We start from the raw sequence: 13,062 nt of genomic DNA, 5'->3' as shown, positions 1-13,062 counted from the left end.
CCTGATATACAGCATTGGAGACAAAAGAGCACCTCTTTGCAAGAAATCTCTGTTCCCCCTCACCACCCGATTATTCAGTAAACAGTGTTTGACCCCACTGCCTCCCCTCTCACTTTCTTCCAATCATTGCCATTCTCTTATGATGTGGTTTAAAGTGGAGACTTTCAGATCCCTTACCAGAAGAAACAGGGAAACAGTCGGTTTCACTCATCCCACATTGTTTTTATGCACTTTTTAACAACCTCCTATATTTGAAAGCATAAACTACTATAGGGAGGAAAATACATTGGGAGGCTCAGAAAGAGAAGAAAGACTCAGATAGGCAAAAGGATTGACTCCTTAAACAAGATAAAGAACACTGTTCAATTTGCTTACTCTTGAAACTAATTTGAAACAAACTGCAAATACTAAACAAGGCATTCATTTATTTTATGATTGCAAGTTAGAGAATTTAAAGAAAACTTTGATATATCATTAAATCCTGTAAACACACTGGGTGGGCAATGTAAGTTGCTGACGCAATATTAAAAGCAACTCTAATAAACAAGTGTCAACAATGAATAAACATTCTGGAAGGATGGGATCTGGATGGAGTATCAGCTGAACGTATGATAAGAACCTCCATTTTAGTCTCTTCTTTCGAGAGGTAAGCTGTCTATATTTGTTTCCGAAAATGCAAATCTTGTTTACTTGAAAATGTTAGATTGTGTTTATTGTCGTAACAAGAGATTGACATTAATTTGCACGAAGGAAGAGTGTATTAAATAAAAAGTGGCATACAAGGTCTTTAGCTACTGTTTCCATTTAATTTCTAGAGTGATATCCTTCTTCAGGTGTGCTGTTAAATGAAAATAGTTGTTTCTGACACAAGACCATAATTGTGTGTTTTAAAATAACATCCAAAATTGTGTATATTCAGCTAATGGTTAATTTATTTTCTGAAAGGTGTTCACAAAGTTCCGCTCTATATTTGGATGTCTATACAATTATTTGTAATTGCCTCCCATCTCATCTTATAGAACTGAATAAAGTAACAGCAAATTGTAAAGCATTATTTATGCAGAGAACTGCCAACAGAAATGAACAGCTACGTATTCAACTGGGCCTCAAAGGGGGAAATTCTCGCTAACTGAGAATTTAATTCATAACAACATCTTGTAAGCAGCTGAATGAAGATAATGGAAGAACAAATAAATGAAATTAATGCATGATGATGAATTACTGTAGCTGATGGAATCTTGCAAGTGCTGTTTCTTGTAAATTTATGTTTAACCATTACAATTTCCAGTAAAATTACAATGTCGTATTCTATCAAATTCTTAGGTAAAGCAACATTTCACCTTGTGATCTCATCTGACAATATAAATGATTTAACAGCTTTAAATGATAAAAACAAAATTGGTAAATACCACAAGCAAAATGTAAAGAGAACCTTGCAGCCTGTCAAAATTATTTATTTGTTTGGAATTGCAATTCCTTCTTTCTAAAGTATGATGGAATAAAATTTCTGTGTGCAGTACCAACATTGTGCGTGCTGTACAAGCCCCAAACTGTACAGGCCGAAGCCTCACTAGAAATTTGGACTTAAGGCCTCTGTTAAATGACTTATTCAAACTGTTATCGATGATTGCATCTCCAAAGGCAGCTCTTGCATTCAAAATATTCATTTTGCATTGCCTGCCTCAGCAGCAACAATCCTCCTTTACATCCTGGGAGTAGCAGGATCAATACTGGGAGAGGAGGCCACTCATATATTAAGGTTAGTGCTCATGTGTGTTGGAGAGCTGGGAGGAATATACCTTCCTTTCACTTTTTGTTTTCACCTAGGGAGCAACTAGACCAAATCCAAATCGACAAGTATGTCTTAAACTAGGTCCCTCATCAACAAATGCAAGAGGCCTAATTCCTTTTGACAGCGATGGATTTTAAAAAATCATTCAAAACTAACTGAAATTCGACATATTTTAGAAATCCAAGGATGGAAGTATTTTAAGAGCCCTTGGTGTGCAGGGCAAATGTTTGACCTGGTTTCTATCTGCACAATGAATGCAATAACATCACTTTCAAACCCCTGGCATCTTGATAAATCTCAGCATTGTGATATGTTTAGTTTTGTCGTGAAGCTGATTGGCAGGGAGGTGTGTGACCACTTTTAGCAGTTTTGTAACATAACAGGAGGTTTATTATAGATGTGTATAATGATAAATATGTAATGAGTTTTGTTATAAATGGTGAACTTATCTATCTGTCAGTATGTTTTAAGCTGTATAAAATCAGAGAATGCTTTCTGTGATTTCCTATACGTTTTCAATTAATCTTAGATGTCTTATTGGAGATACTAATTTGCAGATGTTATGTCAAATCAGTTTCACGTGAGGTGAACACATTTTAGAAACATTGCATTAAGATAGGAAAAGAATAGACTTTTGACTTTGAGTGATAGTGTAAAAAGGTAATAACAAGTTGGCAGTAACCTTTTATAGCTTTCCCAATATCCCACTGATTTTAAGAGAAACAAACATCAAGAGCAATATAAAATGTGCTATCAATACAATAGCAAACATAATTATCAATTCTGAGTCCTGCTTCATTTAATCTTTTTGCAGGTTAGAAACGTCAGGAAGAATGGAAATTGAGTGTGTGAGAAGATTCTTATGTTTGCTCATTGTTCTCCAAGTACAGACATTGTCCTTCACTGAAACGCATCGTCCTGCCTCAGACGTCTGCGCAACTCATATCATCTTGCCAGGTCCAAAAGGTAACGAGGATATACTGCAGATAAACATCATTATAGTAATGCATTTATTGAACTGATTTCTCTGTAACTAATAAGATACCAAAATTTCAATTTGACTTCACACTACAATGGCTCAGTGATTAGCACTGCGGCCTAATAATACCAGGGACCCAGGTTTGATTCCAGACTTTGGGCGATTTGTGTGGAGTTTGCACATTCTCCCCCTGCCTGCATGGGTTTCCTCCCTCAGTCCAAAGACGTGTAGGTTAAGTGGATTGGCCATGTTAAATTGTCTATAGTGTCCAGGGATGTGTAGGCTAGATGGGTTAGCCATGGGAAATGCAGAGTTACAGGAGTAGGATAGAGGGGGTGGTGTCTGCCTGGGATGCTCTTCAGAGGGTCAGTTTGGACTTGATGTGCCAAATGGCCTACTTCCACAAAGGAGGTATCCTATTCTATTTTACTGACTCTGCAAACTTCTGTCAGCAACTGGATGAAGACATAGCCAGAAGCCTGCAATCAGGTTAACTATTCACCCTTTTATTCAACTTTGGAATAATGAAGGAAAATTGGATATGTTAAAAATAAAAATGAGAATAGTTGCTAAAATTGTAGAATGGTTACAGCTTGTCTTGGATGTAAGGGAGATGATTGTGATGGAGGTGTTTTGGATGTCAGGACTTTAGAGATCTATGTGTCCTTTCTGTCCCTTGGGAAATGGAGTTGTACGATTTATACTGACATAGACCAGGATTAGGCCATTCAGTAAATCGAGCCAGACTATTCAATATAATCATCGCTGATTGAACACTTCAATGCTTTTCATCCTAATATTTCTTTAAGCCATTGATAATCAAAAAGGTATCAATTTCTACTTTAAACATGCTCAGACACTGAGCTTCTATAACCTTCTGATGTCAAGAATTCCAATGATTCACAGCATTCTGTGTAAAGAACTCTTCACCTCTGATCTAAGTGGCATCCTCTTTTTTTAAAAATGTGCCCCTGGTCCTAGACTCTCCAAACAGAGGAACATCTGAACTACATCTACCCTGACTGTCCTTTCAAGTATTTTGTAGGCATCAATGAGAACACTCTCATTTTTCAAAACTCTGGAAATACAGGTCCAGTTTGCCCTATTGCTGTTCAGAGGATAGTCCTGCCATACCAGAGGCAAGTCTTGTAACCCCGAATTACTGACATACCAACTAATGAAACAGTACCTGCCTCCATGACAAAATATTTTTCCTAAATATTTTTAGGCCAATCTCCTGAACAACAGAAGAAACATTTCATTACATTTGCATTCAAATTCTTTTGCAATAAAGCCTAATTTAGTCTTCTCAATAATCTACTACACTGCATATTAGTCTTCAGTCAACTATTGACACAGACACTCAAGTGTGAGTGTCTGTAGACGAAGCATGGAAAGACTCAATGATACAACTGTGACAGGAGTACAGAAGCAGAGGGACCTCGTGGTCCATGTGCATTATTCTCTGAAGGTGGCCAGACAATTTGAAGCATTTGCAAAGAAGGCTAATAGGATCCTTGGGTTTCTAAATACAGGCAGAGAGTATAAAGGCAAGGAAATGATGTTGCACCTCTACAAATCATTGGGCAGACATTTGGAGTATTGTGTTCAGTTCTGGGCACCTTATTAAATGAAGGATGTTAAGGCCGTACAAGAGTGCAAAGGAGTAATATTTGAATTATACCAGGGATGAGGGATTTTAGACAAGAAAAGGTTATAGTAATTGGGCTTATTCTCCTTAGAGTAGAGAAGACACAGAGGTGACCTCACTGACATGTTCAAAATTGCGAACAATTTTGACAGGTACTGTTTCATTAGTCAGTAACTCGGGGTCACAATATCAAGATTGTCAGCAAGGGAGCTAGAATTGCAATGAGGAGAAACATTTTTACTCAGAGAATTGTTAGGATTTAGAATGCGCTGCCTGGAGAAGAGCCAGATTCCATACAAGGTTTTAAGTGAGAGCTGTCTATATATTTGAAAGTGATGAATTTAGAATATTCCATCACACTCCTGACTTAGGCTTTGTAACTGGTGGGGAAGCCTTGGAGAGTCAGGAGGTGAGTTACTTGCTGCAGGATTCCTAGTCTTTGACCTGCTGTTGTAACCACTGTGTTTTTATTGCTAGTTCAGTTTCTGATCAATGATAAACACTAGGATGTTGGTAATAGGGTATTCAGCAATAGTAATTCCACTGAATAGTCATAATCATAGTGTCATAGAGTCATACAGCATGGAAACAGACCCTTTGGTCCAACCAGACCATGTTCTCAAACTAAACTAGCATCACCTGTCTGTGCTTGGATGATGGTTAGATTGTCTCTTGTTGGAGATGGTCATTGATTGGAACTTATATGACCTAAATGTTATTTGGCACTTGTCAGTCCAAACCTAGATATTGTCCAGGTCTTACTGCATTTGGACATGCATTACTTCAATATCTGAGGAGTCATGAATGCTACTGAATATTGTGTGAACATCCCCAATTCTGAACTTATGATGGAAGGAATGTCAGCAGCTGAAGATGGTTGGACCTAGGACACTATCTTGAGGAACTCTTTCACAGATATCCTGGAGGTGAGATGACTAACCTCCAATAACCACAATCAGCTTCCAATGTGCCAAGTATGACTCCAAACAGTGGAGAGTGGACCCTGATTCCTACTGGCTCCAGTTTTGCTAGGGCTCTGATGCCACACTCTGTTAAGTATGGCTTTGAAGTCGAGGGTAACCATTCTCACCTCACCTCTGGAATTCAGCTCTTTTGTCCATGTTTAAAAACCAAGGCTGTAATGAGGTCAGAGTGGACCTTGTGGATCCATAACTGGGTATCAATGAGCATGTTTCTGTTGAGCAAGTGCTGTTTGGCTAGGGGTATAGCATGTTTTGCTATCAGGTCCCAGTGCCTTCTGTTATTTCATGATATATGGAATGAATCAAATGAACTGAAGACCGATGTTTATGTTACTGGAGACATCTGGAGGAGCCCAAGATGCATCAGCCACTTGGCACTTGGCTGAAATTTATTGCAAACATTGTACTGGTGTGCTTTGTGGCCACATCATTGAGGATGGGGACATTTGTGGAACTTTCCCTTCCAGTGAGTTGTTTAATTTCCCATCATCATTCTTAATTGATATGACAGGACTGCCGAGCTTAGATCTAATCTATTGGTTTTGGAATCACTAACCTCTGTTTACCATACTTGCAATGTTTTCTGCTTTGTACAAATGTAGTCCTGTTTTGTAGCTTCATCAAGTTGAGACCTATTTTTACGTATGCATGATGCTGCTCTTGGCATGCCGTCTTGCACTCTTCATTGCCATTAAGCCAGAGATTCAATGGCAGAGTGAGGGATATTGCACTTGAATACAGTTTTGCTGCTCCTAATGACCTACAGCACCTCATGAATACCCTATCTTGAGTTGCTAGATCTGTTTGAAGTCTATCCCATTTAGCATGGTGATACTGGCACACAACACAAAGTGAAGGTGGGACTTCACTCCAAAAGGACTATATCAATGGTCAGTCATAAGGTTCGCCTCCTTACAATGGACAAATGCATCTGTAACAGGCAAATTGATGATGAGATCAAGCATATTTTTCCCTTTTATCATTCCTTCACCATCTAGAATACAATTCCTTTAGGACTTGACCTGCTCGGTCAGTAAACATTTTGATTCAGGAGGATGGCATTAATTTGCAGGATGTTTCTTTGCCTATGTTTGCCCTGATTCAATAAGATGTCAATTTTGAGTACTCCCATGGCAACTCACTCCCAACTGCCACATCTGTTGGAGTTGGCTTACCAGTGGGACAGGACATATCCACGAATAATGACAGTGGTGTCTGGGACATTGTAAAGTATGATTCCAGAAATATGGATCTGCCAATTTGTTGCATGACTATTTTGGATATGGATCTCTGAGTTCTGTACCAGACCACATATGTTTGTAATGTCATCAGTCTGAGTTTGCCATTGTTTTCAATGCCTAGGTCAATACTAGGTGGTCTGTCCAGTTCCTTTTTGAGAAATTTTAGTTGTTTGATACAATTGACTTGATAGGACATTGAAGAAAGGAGTGAAGAACCAAACACATTGCTTTGTGAATAGAGTCACATGTAGGATACTCCAGGTAAACTTGACAGCTTTCCTTCCCTAAACGACATTATTGAACCAGATGGTTTTATTATAATTGACCATGGTTCCCATGGTCAGAGTCAGATTTTTAATTCTAGATTCCTTTCAACTTCAAGTTCCAGCATTTGCTGTGATGAGATTCAAACCTGCCTCCCAAAAACGCATTGCCTTGGTTTCTGAGTTACTAATTCAGCACCAATAGCATTGAGCAATTGCTTCCCCGAAATGCCACAATCAATAGACCTATCAGGCAGTTTGATGTTTGCATACTACCTGCATTGATTGGAAAAGGTGCAAATTAGTCACACATTGTGATCCTTGCATCAAATTTCAGAGGATATTCAATTCAGTCCCCAGAGTTCACCTCCTTACTATTTTAGAACCTCTCCCTGTGTAATCTAAGGGAACAGTTATGTGCATAGTGCATGTATTTCGAATTTCTGTATTCAAATGATATGGTTTGGTTTTCTCCTAAGTTGAAAAATGTGATGCTGGAAAAACACAGCAGGCCAGGCAGCATCAGAGGAGCAGGAGAATCGACGTTTCGGGCATAAGCCCTTCTTCAGGAAGGTTTTCTCCTAACCATGTTGCACTGTCTATACTTTTTAATCAGGATGTAAAATGATAATTTATGGCTTTTGGCTTTCGTGATGCAGTAATATTGGTCTCATTTCAGGTCGCACCTGCCACTAAGGTGTGTCATGAAAAGTTTGATGAAAAATATTTTTATTTTACAACATAGAGCTTAGTCAAATGAACTATAGAAATAAAAGTTATTAGTAAAAGCTTGAGATGGGCAATTCCTCAATTAGTAGGAAAACAAGTTGCCAAGAGCATAATTTCTTGAAGGCATTTTTCTCAGAATAGCTCTGACAATAACTGTTGCCCTTGCTTCATCACTAAATTCTGCTTGTTAACCCTGTGGGTCATAATGTTGAAAGCATTTTAATGACATTCCTATCATTCATTCACTAATGACATTCTGCCCCCACACAGACCTATGCTGTACTTATAGTCAACTCAATATTTATCACTCAGGAGATTTACAAAAATTACACCTCCCCAGTTTGGCAACCAAGATAGCTCTAGTGAATAACTTGGTTTCATTTTCAAGTTGTTGTTTAGAAACAAAGTCATCTTCTGGCATTTCAACTGAAAAAGTCATTTACTCTAGAAAAGGGAATGCATTTGCCATAAAAATGTAGGCAGCTTGCAAAGGTTTACAGGAAGACTTCTAACAAATAATACACAGAGAATTAGTTTTGACATTTAAAAAGTCGTTGACCAGAACAGACATAATCCTCTTGGTCAAACTGAAATAATTCCAAATATTTTTGTTCCAAATCTTCATGCACCAGTAAAATTGCTCAGAGATGTTTGCATAGCTGTTCTTTCAAGAATACTTCACCCCATATGACCTCTTTCTTCCTTTTCTCAGATCATGGGTGGAATCTTAAGGTTCCCCTCAAGGGCTTTGCAAGCATGGGTCTGTAAAATTCTCAAAGCAGCCTTCCTACTACTCTCATATCCTGTTGTTACTGGCCACTCACAGGCAGCGTCCTGTCTGGCTTCAATATTTCAGGCTGGAAGAGCAAGTTCCAGGGCAGGAGGAGCCCAGTTTGTCACCCTGTTCAAACCTTGGGCGAGAAGGTAGCTTTACAGCATGGAAAGAGGCCCTTCGGCCCATTCTTCTGGAGTTTTTTGAGGATATGACCAATGGAGTTATCAGGGGTGAATCAGTAGATAATCTGGCCTTTAAAAAGCCTTTTGACAAGGTTCCATACAAGAGATTAGTAAGGAAAATTAAAACTCATGTTATCGGGGGTAATGTATTGACATGGATAGAGAACTGGTTGGCAGACAGGAAGCAGAGGGTTGGAATAAACAGGTCCTTTCCAGAGTGGCAGGCAGTGCCCAGAGGGGTACTGCAAGGTTCATTGCTGGGACCCCAGTTGTTCACAATATACACTATTGATGTGGATGAAGGAATTGAATGCAATATCTCCAAATTTGCAGATGACATGAAGCTGGGTGGCAGTGTGTGCTGTGAGGAAGATGCTAAGAGGCTGCAGGGTGACTTGGACAAAATGACTGCGTGGGCAAATACTTGGCAAATGCAACGTGGTGTGAATAAATGTGAGGTTATCCATTTCGGTCACAAAAACAGGAAGGCAGATTATTATCTGAATGGTGGCAGTTTAGGAAAAGGTGATGGGCAAAGAGACCTGGGTGTCATGGTGGAACAGTTGTTAAAGGTTGGCATGCAGAAGCAGCAGGCGGTGAGGAAAGCTAAGGGCATGCTGGCCTTCATAGCGAGAGGATTTGAGTATTGGATAATGATGACTTGCTGCAGTTATGTACAGGGCCGTGGTGAGGCCACACCTTGAGTTTTGTGTACAGTTACAGGAAGGACATTTTTGCTATTGAGGGAGTCCAGCGAAGGTTCGCCAGATTGATTCCTGGGATAGTTGGACTGACATATGAGGAAAGACTGGAATTTAGAAGAATGAGGGGGGAATTTCATAGAAACATAAAAAATCCTGATGGGACTAGACTGACTGGATGTGGGAAGAATTTCCTGATGTTGGGCAAGTCCAGAACTAAGGGTCACAGTCTAAGAATAAGGGTAAGCCATTTACGACAGATGAGGAAGAATTTCTTCATCAAGGAAGTTGTGAACCTTGGAAATCTATCCCACAATAAGCTGTTAGGGCCAGTTCATTAGATATATTTAAGAGAGAGCTGCACGTGGCCCTTGCGGCTAAAGAGATCAAGGGGCGTGGAAAGAAAGCGGGAATGGGATACTGAAATTGCATGGTCAGCCATGATCATATTGAATGTAGGCTTGAAGGGCCAAATGGCCGATTCCTGCACCTATTTTCTATGTTTCTATTCCTCACTGGCCATCAAGCATCTATCTGTTCTAATCATCATTTTCCAGCACATAGCCTGTTGTGCAATGATATTTCAAGTGCTCATCAAAATACATAAGACTATAAGACTAGGAGAGGTAGTCCATCAGCCCATTGAGTCTGTTCCACCATTCAATGAGATCATGGCAGATCTGATAATCCCCAGCTCTGCTTTCCTGCCGTTTCCCCATAACCCTTGATTCCCTGACTAACTAAAAATCTATCTTCGTTAGCATTGATACTACATAATGATCCAAACTCAATAAAGAATTCTACAGACTCAGAGAAAATTCTACAGATTTTGAGAGAAAATATTGCTATGGTGCCCAAAATTGTCGCCATTATTTCCGGGATGTGCACACTGAAATATGGAAAAGCTCATCCCTAGGCAAGTAATAACTTAACAAGAATTTAAACCTTCAGTAAGAAATGAGGGTTAAAATGCTTAAAATTAATAAGTTTTAACAATAATGGATAGCTAAACTCTTGTAGAAGTTATAGACACACAGAAAATAGGAGCAGGAATAGGCCATCTGCTGTTCAAGTCAGTTCCACTATTCAATATGATCATGACTGATTATGCAACTTTCTGTTCTCACTTTCTTTCTGTACCCTTCTGAACATCCCTTGTGCATTTGCCTTGTTTACTCCTGTTAATTGCATAAGTTTTTATGAGATTCCCCCTTCTCTGATTCTTTTAATCTCCAGTGAATATGAACATGACTGATCCAGTCTCTTTTCATACATCACTCCTGCCATTGTAGGACTCAGTCTGTTAAATCTTCATTGCATTCCCTCCATAGACAGAACATCTTTCCTCAGATAAGGAGACCAAAACTGCATACAATACTACTTACAGTTGCAGCATGACGACCCTGCTTAAATATTCTTACTGTGAAGTCATACATACCATTTGCCTTCCTAAAGGTAGGAGCCCAAAACTATTCACAGTATTCCAGATATGGTCTGACTAGTGTATTCCAGATGTGGTCTGACTAGTGTATTCCAGATATGGTCTGACTAGTGTATTCCAGATGTGGTCTGACTAGTGCCTTATATAGATTTAGCAAAATCTCCATTCCATTTGAAATAGAGACCACCAATTATTTGTCTTCCATATCACTCACTGAACTGGCTTTTTGTCATTCCTGGACAAGGACACTCAAATTACTCTGTTCCATAACTTTTTGCACACTTTTGCCATTTAAATAATATTCAGCTCCTCTATTCTTCTTGCCAAAGCACATACTCCATATTATATTCCATCTACCAAGGCTTTGCCCACACACTTAACCTGCCTGAATCCATCTGCAGAATCTTTGTGTCATCCTCACCACTTGCCCTTCCACCTTTTTTTTGCATCTTCTAAAATGTTGGCTCTAATATATTATGTTCTTCATCCAAGTCATTAACTTGAAAATCTTGTGGATTCCAGTCTCTACAGCCTTTAGGCAGTAAGTTCCAGTTTATTCACAGCTCTCTGGGTGAAAACGTTTTTCCTCAAAGCTCCTCTGAATATATTGCTCCTTAGCTTAAAACAGTAGACAAGTCAATAGCCAAGGGTCTCAAAGTACAAAAGCCTCTCCCTGTAGGGATGATTTGGAGATGCCAGTGTTGGACTGGGGTGTACAAAGTCAAAAATCACACAACACCAGGTTATAGTTCAAAAGGTTTAATTGGAAGCACACTAGCTTTCGGAGCACCGCTCCTTCACAACGACATGATGAAGGAGCGGCGCTCAGAAAACTAGTGTGCTTCCAATTATCCCTGTAGGGAATGTGGCTTTTTATTCTTTAAAAAAACTACTATGGTATTGAAATGGGAAACAGCTAATTTGAAACCAATGTTTGAAAGAATGCTTTCAAAACTGCTGCCAAATAACCTGACAAACAATAATTGAAGAATTGCAGACTATTTAGAGCCATAAGCTTATACTGATGCAGCTTTTGCTAGCAATAAGATGTTGATTGGTCTATGGACTAGTGACCAGTTATCAGAGACCTTTCTATCCGCCAGCAACTGTGTGATTGGATCTCAGGTAACCGAAGAGTTTGGAGTGGGAACAATTTACAGAGAGAGAGAGAAGTGTTCAGTTCAGGAATGTTCTCTGCAGTCAAAACTTACTGTAAGACTGATGAAAACTGGTTGTGTCTTTCTTGCAGCAGTTGGTATAAGCCGTGACTTTTAACTGAAAAGGCAAAGTTTTTTTACAAGTAGGTTAGCCCCCTTGTATCTTTTACCAATCAGTGGAGTCATCCAGAGAAAATAACTGAAGCAAATGTGCTGGCCAGCAGAAGTGTTATCCGAATCACCTCAACAGTAGAACCTGAGAACAGAAACTACTGAACTGCCTTTCCAATTTTCTCTCTCTGTCCAGAACCTATTTTACCCAATTTGTTTGTCTGTCACTGTGTGTGTCAACTGGAGTTTACAAGGGGATACAGTTTTAATTATAAGTATTTTATGTCAAGTTTATAACTTTATTACCTTTAGCTAGAGTCTAATTACTTGTGGAGTTTACAAGGGGCATACAGTTTTAATTATTCGTATTATATGTCAACAGTTTATAACTATTTACCTTTAGCTAGAGTCTAATTACTTGTGGAATTTACTAGACGATACAGTTTTAATTATTAGTATTATATGTCGACAGTTTATAACTATTTACCTTTAGCTAGAGTCTGATTACTTGTGGAGTTTACAAGGGGGATATAATTGTAATTATTAGTATTATATGTCGACAGTTTATAACTTTTTACCTTTAGCGAGAGTCTAATTGCTTGTGACAGAGATGGTTCTTGTTCAATAGAGAAAGTCAGACCATGTTTTCTATCAATCTGGGTCTGAGAATGAGGCAAATGGGGGAACCTTGTGGATGTTTTAAATTCTTTAACTTTTGCGATAACCCTGTAACTAGTAGGGTTTGATTTCTAATGTGGTAACCCAGTGAGTCATTACACTCTATCTACCCTGTCAATGCCACTCATAACTTTATACACCTCGATCAGGTCCCATCTTCACCTTCTGCTGTATGGAAAGTAACCCCAGCCTATCCAGTCTCTTTTCAGAGTTGAATCGCTCCAGCCCAGGCAACATCCTGGGAATCCCTTCTGTACCGTCTCGACTGAAATCACATTCTCCCTACATTGTAGCGACCAGAGCCACATGCAGTACTCCAGCTGAAGACTAACTAATATTATATACAGCTTCATGATTCCTCCTTGCATTGGATTTGATG

At 39.1% G+C, this 13,062-nt stretch overlaps 1 protein-coding gene across 1 annotated transcript in view; it reads left to right on the top strand.

The window, feature by feature from the left end:
• Positions 1 to 321: 321 nt before the first annotated feature.
• Positions 322 to 13,062, top strand: part of colec10 (collectin sub-family member 10 (C-type lectin)) — a 41,115-nt gene continuing 28,374 nt past the window's right edge. Inside the window, exons 1-2 of the mRNA XM_043688983.1 lie at positions 322 to 646; positions 2,607 to 2,758. Of these exons, the coding sequence (XP_043544918.1) occupies positions 609 to 646; positions 2,607 to 2,758 (190 nt within the window). The 5' untranslated portion in view covers positions 322 to 608. The remainder of the gene's footprint in view (positions 647 to 2,606; positions 2,759 to 13,062) is intronic.

Source organism: Chiloscyllium plagiosum, chromosome 4 (genome assembly GCF_004010195.1).
Source record: "Chiloscyllium plagiosum isolate BGI_BamShark_2017 chromosome 4, ASM401019v2, whole genome shotgun sequence".
Lineage (NCBI taxonomy): Eukaryota > Metazoa > Chordata > Chondrichthyes > Orectolobiformes > Hemiscylliidae > Chiloscyllium > Chiloscyllium plagiosum.
The sequence above is the reverse complement of the archived record's forward strand: the minus strand, read 5'-3'. Positions and strand labels throughout refer to the sequence as shown.